This window comes from Salmo salar, chromosome ssa11, assembly GCF_905237065.1.
Source record: "Salmo salar chromosome ssa11, Ssal_v3.1, whole genome shotgun sequence".
NCBI lineage: Eukaryota > Metazoa > Chordata > Actinopteri > Salmoniformes > Salmonidae > Salmo > Salmo salar.
This window is the reverse complement of record NC_059452.1, coordinates 15,687,274-15,707,588: the sequence shown is the minus strand read 5'-3', so window position 1 is coordinate 15,707,588 and position 20,315 is coordinate 15,687,274. Positions and strand designations below refer to the sequence as shown.

Below are 20,315 nucleotides of genomic sequence, written 5' to 3'. Positions count from 1 at the left end.
GGCACTGGCATAGGTCGACCTGTAAGCATTTGATGTGGTGTTAGATGCGTAGTTCTGTTAGTTTGCATGTGATACCTCATTAGAGCAAGCGGTAGCACATCCACCCAATTAAGCCTTGCACTAGCTCAAATCTTATTTATCTTAGCCTTAAGAGTACCATTTATTATTTCAACCAATCCTTGTGACTGGGGATGCTAAACTCATCCTAGTCTTTGTTTAATCCTTAGCTTCTATATTACCTGCTTTACTGTTTTTGGAATAAATGCTGAACCATTGTCTGAACTCATTTCTGTTGGTATTCCGAACCTAGGTGTTACTTCTCCGGTTAAGAATTGTATCACTGTTCTTGATCCCTGATCAGTTGAGGGTACTGCTTCTACCCATCTGCTGAATCTATCTATGATAACCAGCATGTATCTTTTACCATTTACTGGTTTTATCATATCCACATAGTCTATTACTAGGTGTCGGAATGGTCCTTCTGGGACCAGTATATGGCCTATGGGTGTGGTTATCCCTTTCCGCACATTATTTTGAGCACATATCTCACAATTCACTAATGCCTCATCCACCATTGCCTGTAGGTATGGTGACCAGTAGCCTTGTTTTTGAATCTTTCTTATCACCTCCCCCCTTGCGCAATGGTCCAACCCATGCACATCAGTAATAGGCAAATTAAGCAATATAGTAGGTGCCACTATGTCCCCTTCATGGGATCTCCAAAATCCCCTGTCTTCTTTGGTTGCCCATCTTTGGTGCCACATGGATTGCTCATACAGTCCGGCATGTTCCTGCATCCTAATGATATCATCTGACTGAGGTATTGATCCAAGGATAACCATCGGTGCTGTTAAAATTGGAATTGTGCATTTAGATGTGCATTTAGACAATTTGTACGTGATGTTGTATGGGGGTTCCATTACTTTAAAAAAAATCCTCTTTGTTTCCACACAGCTCCAAATAAGTTGCATTCTCCGTGTGCATAGGCTGAGTTAGTATATATATTTACTGTTTTACCTTTCCCTAAAACACATGCTGCAGTAAGAGCCATTAGTTCTGCCAACTGAGCTGAACATGGTTGTGGACAGTATTCAGTTTTTTCCTCTATAAAATCTTTTCCCCGTTTTCTTACTACTGCATATCCTGCATGGTTACCAGTATAGTCTTTATAACAGGAGCTATCTACAAAGTATTCTTCTAAATAAGTTCCTTCTCTGTCCAGAAAAGGCGTAGACTCAAGATCTGGTCTTAGTTTGGTAAATGTTAGAGATACTGCTACACAATCATGAGTAGTTCCTTCTTTCAACTGGATTTACTGTATTACATCGTTTAATAGAAACATCTGGATAATTTAGCAGGGTCATGTATTCTAAACTTCTTGCATTGGTTACTACACATTTTCCCTGTTCAATCAACTCTACTATTTTATGGTGTGTGAGGAGTGTTACTGGATATCCCATAGTTATGGTTGAAGCTTTATCATACGCATACTGCAATGCAGTCAATCCCTGATAACAAGGAGGATATCCCTGGGCAACAGAGTCCAGTTTAGTACTGTAGTAAGCAATGGGTTGCTTCCGCCTTCCACTACATGTATTCTGCATAAGTACCGTTGCTGCATAACCATCGCACCTGTTTGCTACATATAACAAAAATGGCTTTGTGTAATCTGGAGCCGCTAAGGCTGGTGCTGTCTGCATTTCCTTTTTTAATATTTCAAATGCAACCAGAGCATCATTGTTCCAGTCTAGTTTAGCCCTGAGATTAAGCTGACCTGCTTCTTTCATTATTTCTCTCAAGGGGGCAGTCTTCACTACATATTCTTCTATCCAGTCTGAGCTAAATCCAGTCATTCCTAAAAAGGTCATCATTTGAGCTACTTTTTGTGGCAAGGGTGCTTTACTGATTCCTTCCAGCTGTCCTGGTGCTATTGCCTTGGTTCTATCCTAGGTACTCAACCTGAGGCTGGCAGTATTGAAGTTTTGTTTTAGAGACTTTATGTCCTCCTTCTGCCAATCTCTGTAGCACTTTCATGGAGTCTGTGTAACACTGTTCTAGAGAGGGAGAACAGATTAGTAAGTCATCCACGTATTGAATTAATGTTCCACCAAGCACCAAATCTTCCAAATCTGCTCTCAGCACTTGATTGAATAAATGAGGAGAGTACTTAAATCCCTCTGGAATCCGAGTATAAGTAAATTGTTGTTCTCTGTACGTAAACGCAAACAAATGTCTGCACTCTTCCGCCAGGGGCACACTAAAAAATGCTCCACATAGATCAGTCACTGAAAGTACTTGGCATCTGGGGGGACATTGGTCAGCAATGTGTGAGGGTTAGGAACTTCTGCATCCCAGTCTAGTGCTATGTCCTTAATTGCCCTCAAGTCATGTACCAGTCTTCATTTTTTACCATCTGCTTAAAGAACCGGTAATAAAGGTGTATTACAGCAACTTTGTGTCTCTGTTAAAACCCCTGCTTTGATTAGTCCCTCAATTGTCATGCTTATGTCTTCCTCAGCTTCAGGCTTCATATAATATTGAGCTTTCCAAGGGGGTTTAGCATCCGGTTTTACTTTTATGCATACAGGATTTGCTGATTTAACCAATCCTACGTCTGTGTCATGTTGCGACCATGCCCCTTCAGGTACATTTCTTTCCATTTCCTGTCTCTGTTCACTTATTGATTCAATATTATCTCCTAATTGTATTTGTTGATTAGCTGTAACCTCTAATACCATTGGATCCCCATTCATTACTGTTGTGGTCAGTATTTTTATAAAGGCTTTATCTTTAGATTGGAAAATCAATGGATTGTCTGTTTTATTCCATTTACAATTCTTGGCTTTCTTCACCATGGGTCCCAATTATTTTGCTTTGAACCCTTTGTTTACCAACAATGTAATGTGAGGGACAGAATCAGAGACATTATATCATTCCTCAACAAAGATAGATCCATCCCTATCCATTACATCCACTGCTGCTCCCTGTTTCCCTAGAATTATGCACTGAGACATAATTGGTACGGATTTTCCATTTGCGTTCATTATCCAAAGCTGTTCTAACAAATGGTCTTGGCAAGGATCATACTGCATTGTGCAGTGATACTCAGAATTTGCTCTACCAGCTTCAGGTATCTGGGCCTGAATAAACCTTCCCCATTTCTCTATGGTTTTATTTACTTCTGACTCGATGTTCCCTAACCAATACACATTTGCTGTCTCTCCTGTCATTACCATTTGCAGATTTACCCCTGTTCTATCAATAATTACCCCTTCAAGTGAGCACTTAATTTGTATTCCCATTTTGCATAGAGCATCCCTACCCAGTAAATTAATCGGAGTTTGTTCTGACACTAGTATAGGGAGTGTTGCTGATCTATCTTCAGCCGTCAGATGTACAGGAGCTGTCATTGGAATTAGCTGCGTTTGTCCCGAGAATCCTATAGTTTTGGCATATTTGCCAGACGTGGGGAGATGAGAGGCATAATTTGGATTTATACATGTGTAAGTGGCTCCAGAATCGATCATTATAGGTGTGCCTCTGTTCTCTATTTGAAACTGCAGCATAGGTTCTTGATCAGCTCTTGTGGTTATTATTGGAAACTGACCCTCCCCTGTAGGATTCTCTGGGCACTCCTAGTATCCCTGATTAGGCCCCGCCTATGGGTTCACAGGGCCCTGTGGTTGTCTCTGATTATTTTGCCAGCTTCCTTCTTGGTTCCATTTATTTTGATACCCATTTCTTTGTGGTTCATTTTGGTTCCTGTTTCCTTGTATCTTCCAAGGATTGGTAGGGCAGTTTATTTTGTGTTCTAGCTGGTGACATCCCCAACAGCTCCCAGGTGGCCCCTGTGGGCCGCTAAATCCTTTTCTCTGATTGTTCTGTGGATGTCTATGTTGCCCATTGTCATTATTACATTGTTGGGGTTGTTGTGCATACACATTTACTACTGGTGGTGTGGGTTGCACTTGGGCCTGCTGGACGGGAGGCAGTTGCGGCCCTCCTGGGGAGACTGCAGCCATAGTCCCTACTTCTGGCACAGGTGTTGTCACTGGAGCCTGGATTTTCATTTTTCCTTTGTAGGTCAATCCAGCTGAAGCTGAGTTATTTTTCTCTGAATGTTTTTTTCTTGTTCTGTGAGTTTCTGTTCATCCTTTCTGTGTTTTTCCACTGCATGAATGACACGGTCAAAGAATTCTTTGTGTGATTTTGAAGTCAGTCCCACTACATCCTCCAGCTTGCTTCTCACTGGCAGGGGCATGGCTTCTATCACTGAGTTTCGGAACAGAGTTGTCATCAGTGGGTCTCCCTCTGGATCCCGTTCTGTTTCCTGCCTCCATTGTTTCAGCTGTCTGTGTAAATACACAGCCTGATTCTCTGTCACCCCCAGTAGCTCTCCTTTTAGTGACTTTGTGTCCATCCGTGCAGGGTACTCATCTCTTAGGGCTCTCCAGACTCCTGGACGGTATGTATCAAAGTCCACTCCATCCCTCATTGGATCCCCTATTGCCGTTCTCAGGCCACTGGCATCCAGTACATCCTCCATTTTTGCCACTCCTACTACTCTCGCCAACAGTGCCTTCAGATCCACCACTGCCAGTAGTTTCCTCATGGTTTGCTCTTCAAACGTTCTGATCCATATTCCAGCTCCATCATGGAGGTCAGGTAGACAGGTAACCAACCATTCCAGGTCCTGTGACCCCCATGGAACGTAATGCCCTTGGGTCCCTTTAATCAAAATCTGGTATTGTGTACCATATCTTTCAGGTTCTTTCATCTTCCTCTTACTTCTTCTTTTCTCTCTTTCATCATCATAGACCATGTTCTTAAAACTGGCTATATCTTCTTCACTTTCCCGCTCTTGTATCCTACATGCCTGTTCTCTCTGTTTCTTTTCATTTGCTCTCTCCCTCTGTTCCCTTAAGTGTTTTTCTATCTTTCTTATTTCTCCATCATCCACCCTCCTGCTTATTGCTTCTATTTCAGTTACTATGTCTTCATCCAGTGAATCTTCATCTACATCCTTTTGAACCTTCATTTTAGCTAAGGCCTTACTTAATCCTTCATAACAATTCAACTTTTCTGGGTTCCTTCTTGCACCTTGCTCAATCTCCCGTCCTTTCCAAGTTCTTTCTTCTCTCTAAAGGAAGTGTAGAGGAAACAATCCCCTCATCCTCTAATTCCACTTCCCCTTTTATTTCTACTATTCCAGACACCATCGGGAATTGTCCATTGGCGTATGGTGTAGGTTCTGTAAACCATTCCACCTTCATCCTATCTGACCTTTCATTGTCTTTCTCTAACATTCTTCTAGCTGTTTTTATACTTTTTAACAATCCCTCTCCTTCTACTTTGAACATTTTCATCACCTCGCTTTCTCTAGCTCTTTTATTTTTCCTTTTCTTTCCTGTGTCCTTTGCTTTATGGTTTTTTATTAGAGTTTCCATTTCCTCACACACTGAGACATCAAATGTTCCCTCTTTCGGCCATTTAGTACCCATTTCCTGGTGCTTTTTTCCCATTTCTTAGACATTTCTTTTAGTTATTTTTTGCATAGGGGATGTCTAACACTCAGAATGTCTACTGCCGTTTTACTCATTATTGCGGCTTGCATTGTTTTGGTCTTCCTACCGTCAGTCTCAGTTTTATTCCTTTTTCGTTGTTAGATCTACCGAGTACTAGTATTTTCTTTAATATTAGTCTATAGACCGTTTGTATTTTTATAATTGCTGCTCTTTTAAGTAATTTTCCTTATTTATTCTAACGCTACGGATATTCTTGTTTCTTGGTTTATTTTGTATTTAATACTTTAGCTTTCTGTGAAATACGTATTTATTCTTTACTTCCTATTTTATTTTTTTGTGCTATTCCCTTATTAACCTCTCTGGTATCATTGGGACGCTAGCGTCCCCCCTCGACAATAGCCAGTGAAATTACAGGGTGCCAAATTCAAACAACAGAAATCCCATAATTAAAATTCCTCAAACATACAAGTATTATACACCATTTTAAAAATAAACTTCTTGTTAATCCAACCACAGTGTCCGATTTCAAAAAGGCTTTACGGCGAAAGCACACCATGAGATTATGTTAGGACAGCGCCTAGCCACAAGAAACCATACAGACATTTTCCAGCCAAGGAGAGGACTCACAAAAGTCAGAAATAGTGATTAAATGAATCACTAACCTTTGATGATCTTCATCTGGTGGCACTCCCAGGACTCCATGTTACAAAATAAATGTTCGCTTTGTTCAATAAAGTCCCTTTTTATGTCCAAAAACCTCAGTTTAAATTGGCGCGTTATGTTCAGTAACGCATTGTCTCAAATAACATCCGGTGAAATTGCAGAGAGCCAAATCAAATTACAGAAATACTCATCATAAACATTGATGAAAGATACAAGTGTTATACATAGGATTAAAGACAAACGTCTTGTTAATCCAGCCGCTGTGTCAGATTTCAAAAAGGCTTTATGGCGAAAGCACACCATGCGATTATGTTAGGACAGCGCCTAGCCACAAAACACCATACAGACATTTTCCAGCCAAGGAGAGGACTCACAAAAGTCAGAAATAGCGATTAAATTAATCACTTACCTTTGATGATCTTCATCTGGTGGCACTCCCAGGACTCCATGTTACACAATAAATGTTTGTTTTGTTCGATAATGTCCCTCTTTATGTCCAAAAAACCTCAGTTTTGTTGGTGCGTTTAGTTCAGTAATCCAAAGGCACAAAGCGCGCTCTCAACATCCAGACGAAAAGTCAAAAAGTACAATAAAAGTTTGTAGAAACATGTCAAACGATGTTTAAAATCAATCCTCAGGTTGTTTTTGTTATAAATAATCAATAATATTTCAACCGGGCAAAAGCTTCGTCAATAGAAAAGGAGAAACAAGAAAGGCGTGCTCCCGATCACGCGCTGGACTCATGTCTGGAAATTTCCACTGTCCACTCATTGAAAGTGCTGTATCTCCCTAATTTTTTAGAGTAAAAGCCTGAAACAATGCCTAAAGACTGGCCACATGTAGAAGAAGCCATAGAGATTGTGAACTGGGTCCTAAGTCTTTGTATGGTGGATAGGCTTTCAATGGAAAAACAGCCTTTCAAAATAATAGTACTTCCTGGATGGGTTTCCTCAGGTTTTCGCCTGCCATATCAGTTCTGTTATTCACAGACATTATTTTAACAGTTTTGGAGACTTTAGAATGTTTTCTATTCAAATCTACCAATTATATGCTGATCCTAGCTTCTGGGCCTGAGTAGCAGGCAGTTTAATTTGGGCACGATTTTCATCCAAAATTCCGAATGCTGCCCCCTACCCTGCCCCCTACCCTAGTCCTGCTGACTCCTGTGAAAGGGACACCCCTGTTCTGGAAAAAATCCAAGAGGTGTAACCAGGTCTAATGGTGTCTAATGACCCAGAGCACAAAACTAGTGCACTAGTTTTGATGGCTCCTTCTGATATAAATAATTGCCACATATGTACTGAAAAATTCACAATAACCCTCGGTGCATAACTCGGTCTCAGATAACTTCACCACACTTACCACCTCCATACTTCACCCTCCTTCACTTCCATTTCTCCTCCTGTCTTCAGCTCCCACTGCTTACATTTTCAAACCATCACTCTTTTTCACACAATTTTTTATCCGACTCAAGCTCACCCTCTTCTTCCTTGTCTCTTTGACCTCCTCTCCCTCTCTTTTTCCCTCCATTCCTCCTCTGTCTCCTGATAAAACTGCACTACCCCTGACAACCATCTTGTTCTTGCTTTCTATAGGGAATCCATTTCCACCACCTCGCCACGTCCTCAGCTGTCAGCTAGTTGTGTCCGATTCAGAAATGTTTCAAACCTCAGGTCTTGGGCCCGGACGAGGACGGGGGCTTTGTGTGTGTTTTTCGCCACTTATTCAGACCACTGATTCCGACGTGTTTAATATTTGTCTCCATAATGTCCCCCCATCAGGCTGAAGATGGTGGCGAGTGCAGACGAGATTTTAGCTTGCTCCGAGTAACTTTTATCCCTCTCAAACTTACTTAAATGTAACAGAACTTGGCTTATAGTAAACACAATAGAGAACAACGCTTAGTTGACCACTAATTTGATCTGAAACTTTGAGAAATGGCAGAACAAAATGTGCGAAAGAGCAAAGGGGAGAAGGCAGTTGCTAGCTGAGCACTCATACATTGGAGAAAATTCACCACCTGACTCCTCAGGAGAAGAAATGGAGGAATCTGGACATTCGGTTGATTCTGAAAATCCAGTCAATAGTCCCGCACCCAAAAAGACACAGAAAGAATTGTCTTTGCGTGAACTACAGGTCAACATAATCGATGCTATCTCTGCAAAGATAAACGAAAGAGCCGATGGTCTGGAAAAAATTATACGCGAGAACACATCAAAAATCGTTGACCTCGAGACCTCTCTGAATCATGCATACAACAGTATCGAAGAGCTTAAACTTGCAAACACTGCTACTTCTGAGAAATGCACTGCACAGGAGAAGACCATCGCAGACATGCAAGAGCGCTTATCGGAAGCAGAGCGATACTGGGGAAGTTGGCGGCTACGGCTTTACGGTGTCCCCGAGGACCAGGATGAGAATATGAAGCGCTTAGTAAGAGACATCTGTAACCGTGTGGCACTGGACTTCCCCGATGGATATATGGCTGTGGATGTCGCTCATCATATTGGGAAGAAGCAAGATGCCATTGTCAGCCGCACGATCATCATGCAGTTTGCTTTTCGCACAGCAAGAGATGCAGTTTGGAAGAAAGCAAAGGAAAGCGCCTTTCTGAAAGAGAAAATGTTGATTGGGTGAGGACCTGACTGCAGCAGACAAGGCAGCAAAGGCAAAATTGTGGCCTCTTGTACAACAGGCCCGAAATCAAGGAAAGGGTGGATACTACAGGGAATCAGAGCCTTTTTTGCCGATGGAAAATAAATACGACCGGGGTGATTTGTTCTGTCGGTATGTTTACAAGGTAGCTCCTTCCTCACTGCAAACTGAGCATTCTAGTTTTGAATGATGGTGTTACTGTTTACAAGTTAAGACTTATGTTAATACATATATGAAGCAACTTTTTATAGAGAGGGTAGAGTTGAGATTGCGGAGAATTTTTCTTTCTATTGTGTAGATATGGACCTCAATGCCAGGGGGATATGAAACCTGTTGAAGAGAAAAGCTTTTTTTTTGTTTTGTAAGGACTGCAACGCAGATCTTGTATTCGTTCAAGAAACACATTCATGCAAAGAGGACTATAATTAGTGAAAAAATCAGTGGGGCAATGTCATTTTGCTGGCCCACGGGACTAATCATTCAGCTGGGGTTGCAATTTTAGCACACAATTTCAAAGGGAAATCTTTGTTTACTCAAATGGACACCAATGGACATTGGCTAGTAGTGGTCATCAACCACATGGACAGATTATTTGTGTTGTGTAATATATATGGATACTGTTCTAGTCCTCGAAATAACTTACTTCTAGAGGAAATTGAAGAAATTCTTAAAAGTCTTCTGAGAAAATATCCATCCAGTCAGATTATAGTTGGTGGAGATTTTAATATGGTTTATTCTAATGAGACTGATAGATTGCCCCATAGGCCTAACATTGGTGTGAACAAGTTGGTGAATTTCTGCCAAAGCCTGGACTTAATTGACATATGGAGAGTTAAAAACCCTGGAGAGAAACAATACACATGGAGTAATAGAGATCGTTCTCTACAATCAATAATTGATTTGTGGGTGATAACCTCTAGTCTTGAGCCCAACACTGTAGAGGTAAAAATACTGCCTGCAGTTCTGACGAATCATAAAGTCATATGGTTGACTGTAAGAATGTGCAGTAATGATGGTAAGAAATACTCTGGTGGTTATTGGAAATTAAATAACTCATTGTTATTGCATGATGATTTAAAAAATGTGATTAAGAATATAATTTCTGCTTACTGGATTTTATCTAATGCAGAATTTGGGAAATATTGGGGACTGTTGAAATTTAAAATCCGCTCAGCCTGTATTACTTTGGAAAACAGCTTGCTTTAAGAAGGAGATGTGTAGTAGCTGAACTCTCTAAGGCAATTGCGGATATCACAGAGATTGAGCATCTTGATCTTAATGAGAAAGCTAAATTGAATGACTTACAGAATCAACTAGATACATTGTATGAGGAAAAGGCTAGAGGAGCTTTCATAAGATCCCGAAAACAATAGCTTGAAAAAGGCGAAAAGGACAGTAGACACTTTTTTAATTTGGAAAAGAGAGAGGGGAACTCAACACACTTCGGAAATGTAAGATTAATGGGGTTACCACTGAGGATAGAGAGTTGTTATCAGACTTTACCACTAAGTTATATGAGAATCTTTACTCCTTAGATAACAATTTGAGTGACTCTAAGGATCTCCTTGATTCTATAGAGAATGTTAATTCAGGTAGTGAAGAATTCAATTGGTCTTGTTGTCAAGATTTACCCATTATGAATATCCAGTATGGGGTTGCTCAGTTAAAAAATAACTAATCTCCAGATTGTGATGGATTAACCTCTGAATTTTACAAAACCTTCTCTGAAGAAATAGCACCATTTTTACTTGAAACCTTTAAGGAGGCTATAAAGAAGGGAGAACTACCTGCCTCTCTGAAGCAAGTGGTTATTACTCTTATACCTGAACCACACAAGGATCTCTTAAATATTGATAATTGGCGTCCAATCACACTCCTAAATAACGACTACAAAATTATAGCCTTAATCTTTGCAAAAAGGTTAAAGTCTTGCTTGAATGATCTGATTGATGAATGTCAATCAGGGTTTATGAAAGGGTGCCATATATCTAATAATCTGAGGCTGGTGTTAGACTTGGTTGAGTATTGTGATTTATTGGATGACTTCCCTGTTATCCTATTTTTGGATTTTCAGAAAGCATTTGATACAGTAAGTCACAATTTTATCTTTGATTGTCCTAAGCATTTGAAGTTTGGTCTTTTTTGTTGTTGATGCTATTAGAACTCTGTATAATGGTGGCAATAGTTGTATCAAGCTCTGTCATGAAACATCCTCAAGGTTTAACATTTACAAAGGAATACGACAAGTTGTCCAATTTCACCTTTTTTATTTTTGTTAGTTTCTCAAATTTTATGCTCATTAGTTCATAAAAGTCAATTTGAAGGCATTACATTCCAGGCCAAAGAGATCAAGATATCCCAACTGGCGGATGACACCTCACCTTTTTTGAAAAATGTGTCACAAGCTAGATTAGCATTGGATATCGTGAAGCAGTTCTCCAAAATCTCAGGTTTGGTATTAATTCTTTCCAAATGTGAGATGTTTGTTCTGAAAGAAGCTGTCAATCCAGCAGATTGTAACATCTCTGAAAAAGATACTGTAACCTACCTTGGTGTAAAAATCACCAAAAATCGTAAGGCTGTGAATGGTCTTAATTTAAACCCTGTAACTGAATCTGTCAAAAACAAGTTCTCCTCATGGTTAGGGAGGGATTTAAGTCTTCAAGGAAGGGTGCTTTAATCCAAAGCTAAGGGGCAATCTTGTGCATCCTATCTTTTTTAATCTATTGACATTCCCAAATCCACTTGCTGTACCTTAGATAGGCTTTTGTACAACTTCATATGGAAAAACAAGCCACATAAGATAAAAAGAGATGTTATCAGAGATGTTATGTGACGGCAGTCTAAATGTCTTAGACTTCACTCTCTTCAATCAGATATCAAAGGTCAACTGGGTTAAAAGGTACATAAGAAATGCTCATAGTTTCTGGAATATTATAACTCATTTTGTTTTTCAGAAGTTGGGAGAGCTTCATTTTTTACTACAATGTCCATATATTGTGGGTAAACTTCCTGTGAAACTGGCGGCTTTTCACAAGCAGGCTTTAATGTGCTTGGCTTTGTTGTATAACCACAACTTTTCACCTCATAAATGTTTTATATGGAACAATGGGTTGATATTACATATAAACAAGATGTTATTTTACCATAAATGGTTCTCGAAAAGCATTGTCCTTGTCAGCCAATTAGTTCATATTAGTGGGAATCTATTTACGAAAGGAGAATTTATGAAAGATACAACTTTGAGGATATTTTCTACAGGAAGTCTATTCCCTCTGCGATATTTTATTGGGCTTCATCGTTTGATGTAAACTGGCGCCGTGCTTGGCTCACTCCACACAAATTTATGGTGACCAATAAAGTAAAGATCTCCTTTAAGATTATCCATAGATTCTATCCGTGTAATAGATTGATTTCTAAATATATACCTGATGTTACCAGTGAATGCAGTTTTTGTGAACTAGAAACTGAATCTATTGAACACTTATTCAGTCATTGTTTATATAGTGAAGTGTTCTGGACTGATGTAAAACTATATCTTGGCCTCAAATTGCATACAACCATTGAAATTTCTAAGTTTGACATATTATTTTACTACACTGATTCCACAATTGAACGTGAGTATGTCATAAATCTCTTTATTGTATTAAGGAAAAATCTTCATACACAAATCAAAATTTATGAAGAAAAATCCCCTTTTCTTAATTTGTTTATCTGATTTGGAAAAGAGTCATTAAAACGTATACAAAACCAAATGTCAAAAAAGTCTGTATTTGAATTCATATAATGTGGATTAGTTAAAAAAAAAAAAAAATCTAATTTCTTTGTGGAATCCCGCTGGCTGTTATGTTTATGTTTTGCATGTTACTTTAAAAAATAAAATAATAATAATAATAATTAAAATAAATATATATAAATAAATTTAAAAAAATATATATATATATATAAAAAAAATATATATATATATATATAAAAAAAATATATATATATATATATATACTGCTCAAAAAAATAAAGGGAACACTCAAACAACACAATGTAACTCCAAGTCAATCACACTTCTGTGAAATCAAACTGTCCACTTAGGAAGCAACACTCACAGAAGTGTGATTGGCAATAAATTTCACATGCTGTTGTGCAAATGGAATAGACAACAGGTGGAAATTATAGGCAATTAGCAAGACACCCCCAATAAAGGAGTGGTTCTGCAGGTGGGGACCACAGACCACTTCTCAGTTCCTATGCTTCCTGGCTGATGTTTTGGTCACTTTTGAATGCTGGCGGTGCTTTCACTCTAGCGGTAGCATGAGACGGAGTCTACAACCCACACAAGTGGCTCAGGTAGTGCAGCTCATCCAGGATGGCACATCAATGCGAGCTGTGGCAAGAAGGTTTGCTGTGTCTGTCAGCGTAGTGTCCAGAGCATGGAGGCGCTACCAGAAGACAAGCCAGTACATCAGGAGACGTGGAGGAGGCCGTAGGAGGGCAACAACCCAGCAGCAGGACCGCTACCTCCGCCTTTGTGCAAGGAAGAGCAGGAGGAGCACTGCCAGAGCCCTGCAAAATGACCTCCAGCAGGCCACAAATGTGCATGTGTCTGCTCAAATGGTCAGAAACAGACTCCATGAGGGTGGTATGAGGGCCCGACGTCCACAGGTGGGGGTTGTGCTTACAGCCCAACACCGTGCAGGACGTTTGGCATTTGCCAGATAACACCAAGATTGGCAAATTCGCCACTGGTGCCCTGTGCTCTTCACAGATGAAAGCAGGTTCACACTGAGCACGTGACAGACGTGACAGAGTCTGGAGACGCCGTGGAGAACGTTCTGCTGCCTGCAACATCCTCCAGCATGACCGGTTTGGCGGTGGGTCAGTCATGGTGTGGGGTGGCATTTCTTTGGGGGGGCCGCACAGCCCTCCATGTGCTCGCCAGAGGTAGCCTGACTGCCATTAGGTACAGAGATGAGATCCTCAGACCCCTTGTGAGACCATATGCTGGTGCAGTTGGCCCTGGGTTCCTCCTAATGCAAGACAATGCTAGACCTCATGTGGCTGGAGTGTGTCAGCAGTTCCTGCAAGAGGAAGGCATTGATGCTATGGACTGGCCCGCCCGTTCCCCAGACCTGAATCCAATTGAGCACATCTGGGACATCATGTCTCGCTCCATCCACCAACGCCACGTTGCACCACAGACTGTCCAGGAGTTGGCGGATGCTTTAGTCCAGGTCTGGGAGGAGATCCCTCAGGAGACCATCCGCCACCTCATCAGGAGCATGCCCAGGCGTTGTAGGGAGGTCATACAGGCACGTGGAGGCCACACACACTACTGAGCCTAATTTTGACTTGTTTGAAGGACATTACATCGCAGTTGGATCAGCCTGTAGTGTGATTTTCCACTTTAATTTTGAGTGTGACTCCAAATCCAGACCTCCATGGTGTTAGGGTTGAACTGGCTATTTGTATGCATAACTTATATAATATACGGTGGAAGCTATGCTACAATGTTAAGTATATAAACTATGGATAAATCAACTGCTGAAGACCAGAAGAACTACAACCGGCAACAGGAAGTGCGTCACGACGCTGGGACCAGCCTGCACGCCGACGATCGGAGGAGCAAGTTTAAACCACGCTCCTCCTCCCTCTGACAGGCCAGCATTGAGCAGGAACTATCTCTGTCAGAGTATAAAAGAGAGAACAATAGGATGTGATGCTCTCTTCTCTGTTTTGCCCTGTGAGGTAAAACAGCGAGACCGTATATATACACGAACCACCCATTTACCACACACGTGTTTGCATTAATTAAAGTACAAATAAATCATAAGTTACTATGTGCTGACTATTTTGTTCTGATACCAGAAACGAACTGTCGCAACTTTAACAATGGGTTGATAAATTGGATTTCCATTGATTATTTTTGTGTGATTTTGTTGTCAGCACATTCAACTATGTAAAGAAAAAAGTATTTAATAAGATTATTTCTTTCATTCAGATCTAGGATGTGTTGTTTAAGTGTTCCCTTCATTTTTTTGAGTGGATATATATATATATATATATATATATATATATATATATATATATATATATATATATATATATATATATATATATATATATATATATATATATATATATATATATATATATATATATATATATATATTTGTCTCCATAGAAACATTTCCTGTGTGTCTTCAACCTCATTCCCGCCCCGGGAACAAGACCTGTGATTGGTTTATTTACCACGCACTGCAATCATGTGACTAATCAGAGCGCTCTGGGTTAGCTCAAATGCGACGCAGCAGGTGAGACTGGAACAACATCAATATTGTAGCATTTCATAGCCTTACACCATTAACGTATAAATCATTAAAATAACAAACATTAGATTAATACAAATAGCAATACACTTCTCGTATAATTTTAAGAATAGATCAATTCGACCCTCTCTTCTTTGCTATAATGGAAGGTTCTCTCTAACGGTACTCCAATCACATGTTTCGTTTTGTCGACTGCCCACCAAGCAGCAGGAAGGTAAACTTTGAGCCCTGCACAGACCGAACAAGTATTTTACAAGGTTTTTGATTTTATTCACACTGTAGTTGTCTTTGAGTAAATACAACATGGAAAAAGAAAATCTCTCCGTGGTGTTGCATTCCCAGGGCGACCTCAGACTGGTAATAAAGTAGTCTCTAAACTTTGTCATTATGATATAAGCAGATCGAGATTTAATGAAAACTGCAGCTTTCGGTCAATATCACAAAGTTGCTAACCAACGTTAGTTAGCTCATCTGCTCATGGCATAGCTTCGTCCCAGAACTAGCCATTTAAATTACCATATATAATATTAACAATTTTGACTTACCTTTTAACATAAATGTAATCAAACATTAAAAGTAAAATGTTTTAATATAAATTGTCATTTAAATGGCTGGTTGCGGGACGCGAATGGAGAAATAATTACGATTGATTATCCGAATGGTCAGACTAATTGTGACGATTGATTTCTTACAGGAACAACGACCCATCCCTGAACCAGGTCCAAATGGTATAAGAAACAATGTATTATCCAGACAGCTTGTACAATATATTTCTCCATTTGATTTTTAATTGTGTACAGTTTGTGTATCCTGTGGCGCAATTGCTTGTCTTTCCTTTATTCAGAGGTGTTGCTTCAGATGCATTCAGTTGGGATCTGTGGGTCGGATGTGCACTTCTGGCAAAATGGACGCATAGGTGACTATGTGGTAAAAAAGCCCATGGTGCTGGGGCATGAGGCCTCTGGTCGGGTGGTGAAGGTGGGCTCAGCAGTGAAGAACCTCAAAGAAGGTAAGAACTGTGCAAGCATGTGAGAAGGAAGTACTCATTTGATTCAATGTTGTTTTGCTTTTAATGCAGGTTAAAGTTCACCAGTAAAAAAAAAAAAGAAAATATAATGCAACTTTGGATTGGCTGTGTCAATTATTCATATGTGTTGGATAATTAGGGGATAGAGTCGCTGTAGAGCCAGGTGTCCCTCGCGAGATAGATGAGTTCTTCAAATCAGGACACTACAATCTTTCCCCCACCATCTTCTTCTGTGCCACACCCCCTGATGATGGGAATTTGTGCAGATTTTACAAACACAGCGCAAACTTCTGTTACAAGTGAGTTCATTATTTCTACAAGGACAGATAACTGTCAACATACTGCCATTGTAGAACATTGGGGGTAACGTGACAAACCTACATGGCTTAAGTTCTCTCTGTTTCTGTGTATGAACAGGCTGCCTGACAATGTGACATATGAGGAGGGGGCTCTGATTGAGCCCCTGTCTGTGGGTATTCACGCCTGCCGCAGAGCTGGAGTGACCCTGGGCAGCAGTGTACTGATCTGTGGGTCAGGTAGGTAAAGCTCAGCTGTCATTAATTGTTACTGTTATTTACTGTTACTGCAGCTTGGACCCATGAAGTGTGACACAATTTAGCAGTTGCAGCTATTCAGGTTTTATGTCCAGTCATTCAACTACTACAAGACATGATAAAATGAAATAAAAATCTATGTAACTTTGCAGAACATACAGCCAATAAGAAGTATGGCGGTTACTACATTCCACTAACATGCCCATGCAAGTTCGGGAAATTTTAAGAATGTGGTTTAGTTACAGAAGTGAGAATCATGCTGACACAGCATAATAACGGTGGGGAAACCCAGTGAACTTAAACACCTGTAGTAACAGACTTGATATTTAACAAATCCACTCTGCTGGTAACCGAGCGTGCTTTATAAACAATTAACACATGTAAATAACGATCAGCTCTTGCTTTTTAGTTAATGATAGATGTATTTTCGATATAGACCTGGCGATAGACTAGTGCCCTGTCCAGGGAGTGTACTTTTACGTCAAGTTGCCTCAAGCTACTGAATCAGGCGATAGGCTCCTGCCCTATGGGCCCTTCTGGCTCAGACAAGGCTTACGTACTATTTCCTATACCGACCCCTCATGTCATCACTTCTAGCCCTCATGCACACAGTTTCACATTGACCAGCTAAGTTGAAAAATATCCTGTAAGGTTACTAGCACAGCCTCGTATCCCCATCGAGTGCATCGGCGTGGAGAGCAGTGTCCAAACTTCCAATTAACATGTGCACATTCAAACTAAGCAGTTCTCTTTTCCCTATCACAGGACCAATTGGGCTGGTCTGTCTGCTGGTGGCCAAGGCTATGGGTGCCTCACAGGTGGTCATAACTGGTAAGGCACAGGGTGTAATACTACACTCTTTATGGGATCTGTTTTGTTTCTCTCATATCTAAATGGTCAACCAGGGACTTCCTTCTTTTGAACGGGCTTTGAAGTGAAAAGGTACACATGTGGGTACATTAGTAATACTGTGTGCTGGCCCAGTATAGTAGGGACTGCCACAGTACTATTTTTGTCTTTCCTGTTTCAGACCTGTCAGCAGATCGCCTGGTCATGGCCAAGGAGCTGGGAGCAGACTTCCCTCTGACTGTGAAGAGAGAGGATGGGCCTGAGGAGCTGGCTAAGAGAGTTGAAGGACTGCTGGGAGCACAGCCTCATATCACCATTGAGTGCACCGGTGTGGAGAGCAGTGTCCAGACTGCCATTTATGTAAGTACAGCCACAAGAGTGATATTAGAGCCCATGGAAATACTGTACTGTGAAATGTTGCCGTTTTCTCTTACAAAAAAACAAAACTATTGCAACCGGACAAAGAACTGATGTTGGTACGAGATGGAGGGAATGTTGGAGCATAACTAAAGAAATTACAGTTAATGAAAATGTACACTTAATCCAGTATGAACTAATCTATAGAATTTATTATACAAGAGAGAAAATTCACATTCTACAGCACAGCAACAGAATCATGTCTTAAGTGTAAAACTAATAATGACTCAATAAAAATGATTAATGCTTTCTGGGAACGCTAGAAAGTCCTAAGGTTATGGGCGGAGACAGTTGGCTGTCAGAAGTATTAGAATGTAAACACTTTTAATCCGTCTGTCTGCATATTTCAAGACATTGCATATGGGGGAGTGGTGAGAAACGCATTAAGAAGGAAAGATATTCCCCAAATGAACTTTTAACAAAGAACACATGTTAATTGAAATGCATTCCAGGTGACTATCTCATGAAGCTGGTTGAGAGAATGCCAAGAGTGCAAAACTGTCATCAAGGCAAAGGCTGGCTACTTTGAAGAATCTCAAATATAAAATATATTTTGATTTGTTTAACACTTTTTTGCTTACTACATGATTCCATGTGTGTTATTTCATAGTTTTGATGTATTCACTAGTATTCTACAATGTAGAAAATAGTCAAAATAAAGAAAAGCCTTGAATGGGTAGGTGTGTCCAAACTTTTGACTGGTACTGTGTATATATATGCTTGCTGCCAGGCTACACGTCCTGGAGGAGTGGTGGTTCTAGTGGGGTTGGGTGCAGCGATGACCACTATCCCACTGCTTAATGCTGCTCTCAGAGAGGTGGACATCAGAGGGGTCTTCCGCTACTGCAACACGTAAGTGAACCTCCTTCTCTCACGTTAACTAGGTACAGAAAATAAGTTGTCTTTTACACTGCCATTCATCTCACACAACAGAGCCCTGAAGCCAGCTCAGGACGTAGGTCTTCAAATTTTAATTGTTTCATAATCAGGCAAGTCAGTTAAGAACAAATTCTTATTTACAATGACGGTCTAGGAACAGTGGGTTAACTGCCTTGGGATTCGATCTAGCAACCTTTCGGTTACTGGCCCAATGATCTAACCACAAGGCTACCTGCCGCCCCAGACTAACAGTGAAATGCTTACTTACAGGCCCTTCCCAACAATGAGAGGTCTTCAGGAATATGGTCCCTAATGTTCCAACAATTACAGCAAGTTGTGTTTATCAGTTGTCTTGTAACTCAACTGTTAATGTGTTTTTGTCTTCTTATTCTAGCTGGCCAATGGCTATAGCGATGCTGGCCTCTAAGAAGGTGAACGTGGCTCCCCTGGTCACTCACCGGTTCCCCCTAGAGCAGGCTGTGCAGGCCTTCGAGACCACACGCCAGGGACAAGGGGTCAAGATCATGCTCAAGTGTGACAAGACTGACCAGAACCCCTGAGAGGACTGGGAACACCAGGATCAAGAGAGTCAGTATAGACAACCACAGCGCTGTAGATCTAACAGTTGATTTTTCTGTTATTTGTCTATGTTGCCCCATGTTATTGTACACTTTCAATGTTTGGATTTCAATGTCTGATTATGTTCAGGCTTACATCTTAATCAGGTTACCTGTTGCCCAAACAGACATTTTCACTCTTGAAATGTGATATTTGGAGACACTATGAAACTTAGTATATGATTTGGCAAAAAGTTGTGCTCACAGCAGCTTTCTTTCATCATGTGATTTCAAGTTGCTTTTGACTGTAATTACTTGATTACCATATTTGTATAAGATGAAGCAAAACTATTAAATACAGCCTTTGAATCTTGTTATAAACCAGAAAGTATTGAAATATTTTAGCTGTTTTTTTGTCTAGTCCTCTAGTCAGTACCTAGCTGCTGCCACCAGGAGGAGGTAGAGACTAATTCACACACTGTATTTCAAGTCCAGTGTGTTGCACATACTGTAATAGAGAATCAATCTCCTGTCCATACAATAAATATTTAAAAAATGTAAATGGTTTATGTGAAACTGTTGACTGATAAAACCTAATGACAATTCATAGTAAAACAAATATATTCCAATGAGCCAGCCAAACAGAAATTGGGGTTTATTTGAGATTTTATTGTTATCTTGACATGATGATTTGATACTATCATGAGGCATGCACACAGATAAATGTAAATTTTTCAAATGTAATTTTTAGTACAATGCATGTTAAAAGCATTACTCAGTCGTAAGGCTTCCTCAGTCACAGTGGGATTCATTGTTCATCTTTCTCTCAAGGCTGAAGCCCGACACAGCAGAAGGAGGGATATTTGCAG

General features: G+C 40.3%; 1 protein-coding gene across 2 annotated transcripts; it reads left to right on the top strand.

The window, feature by feature from the left end:
- The first annotated feature begins 15,165 nt into the window (after positions 1-15,165).
- On the top strand, positions 15,166-20,008 carry LOC106562152 (sorbitol dehydrogenase). Of its 2 annotated transcripts, none has more exons than XM_014126828.2 (9): positions 15,166-15,377; positions 15,858-15,891; positions 16,008-16,172; positions 16,330-16,489; positions 16,608-16,726; positions 17,510-17,575; positions 17,775-17,953; positions 18,741-18,862; positions 19,284-20,008. In XM_014126828.2, the coding sequence occupies exons 1-9, from the start codon at positions 15,339-15,341 to the stop codon at positions 19,447-19,449; spliced, it is 1,050 nt and encodes a 349-aa protein (XP_013982303.1). In that variant the 5' UTR covers positions 15,166-15,338; the 3' UTR covers positions 19,450-20,008. The 2 variants fall into 2 exon arrangements, with proteins under 2 accessions (XP_013982303.1, XP_013982302.1); XM_014126827.2 differs by having other exon boundaries at positions 15,258-15,520.
- Positions 20,009-20,315: the final 307 nt, after the last annotated feature.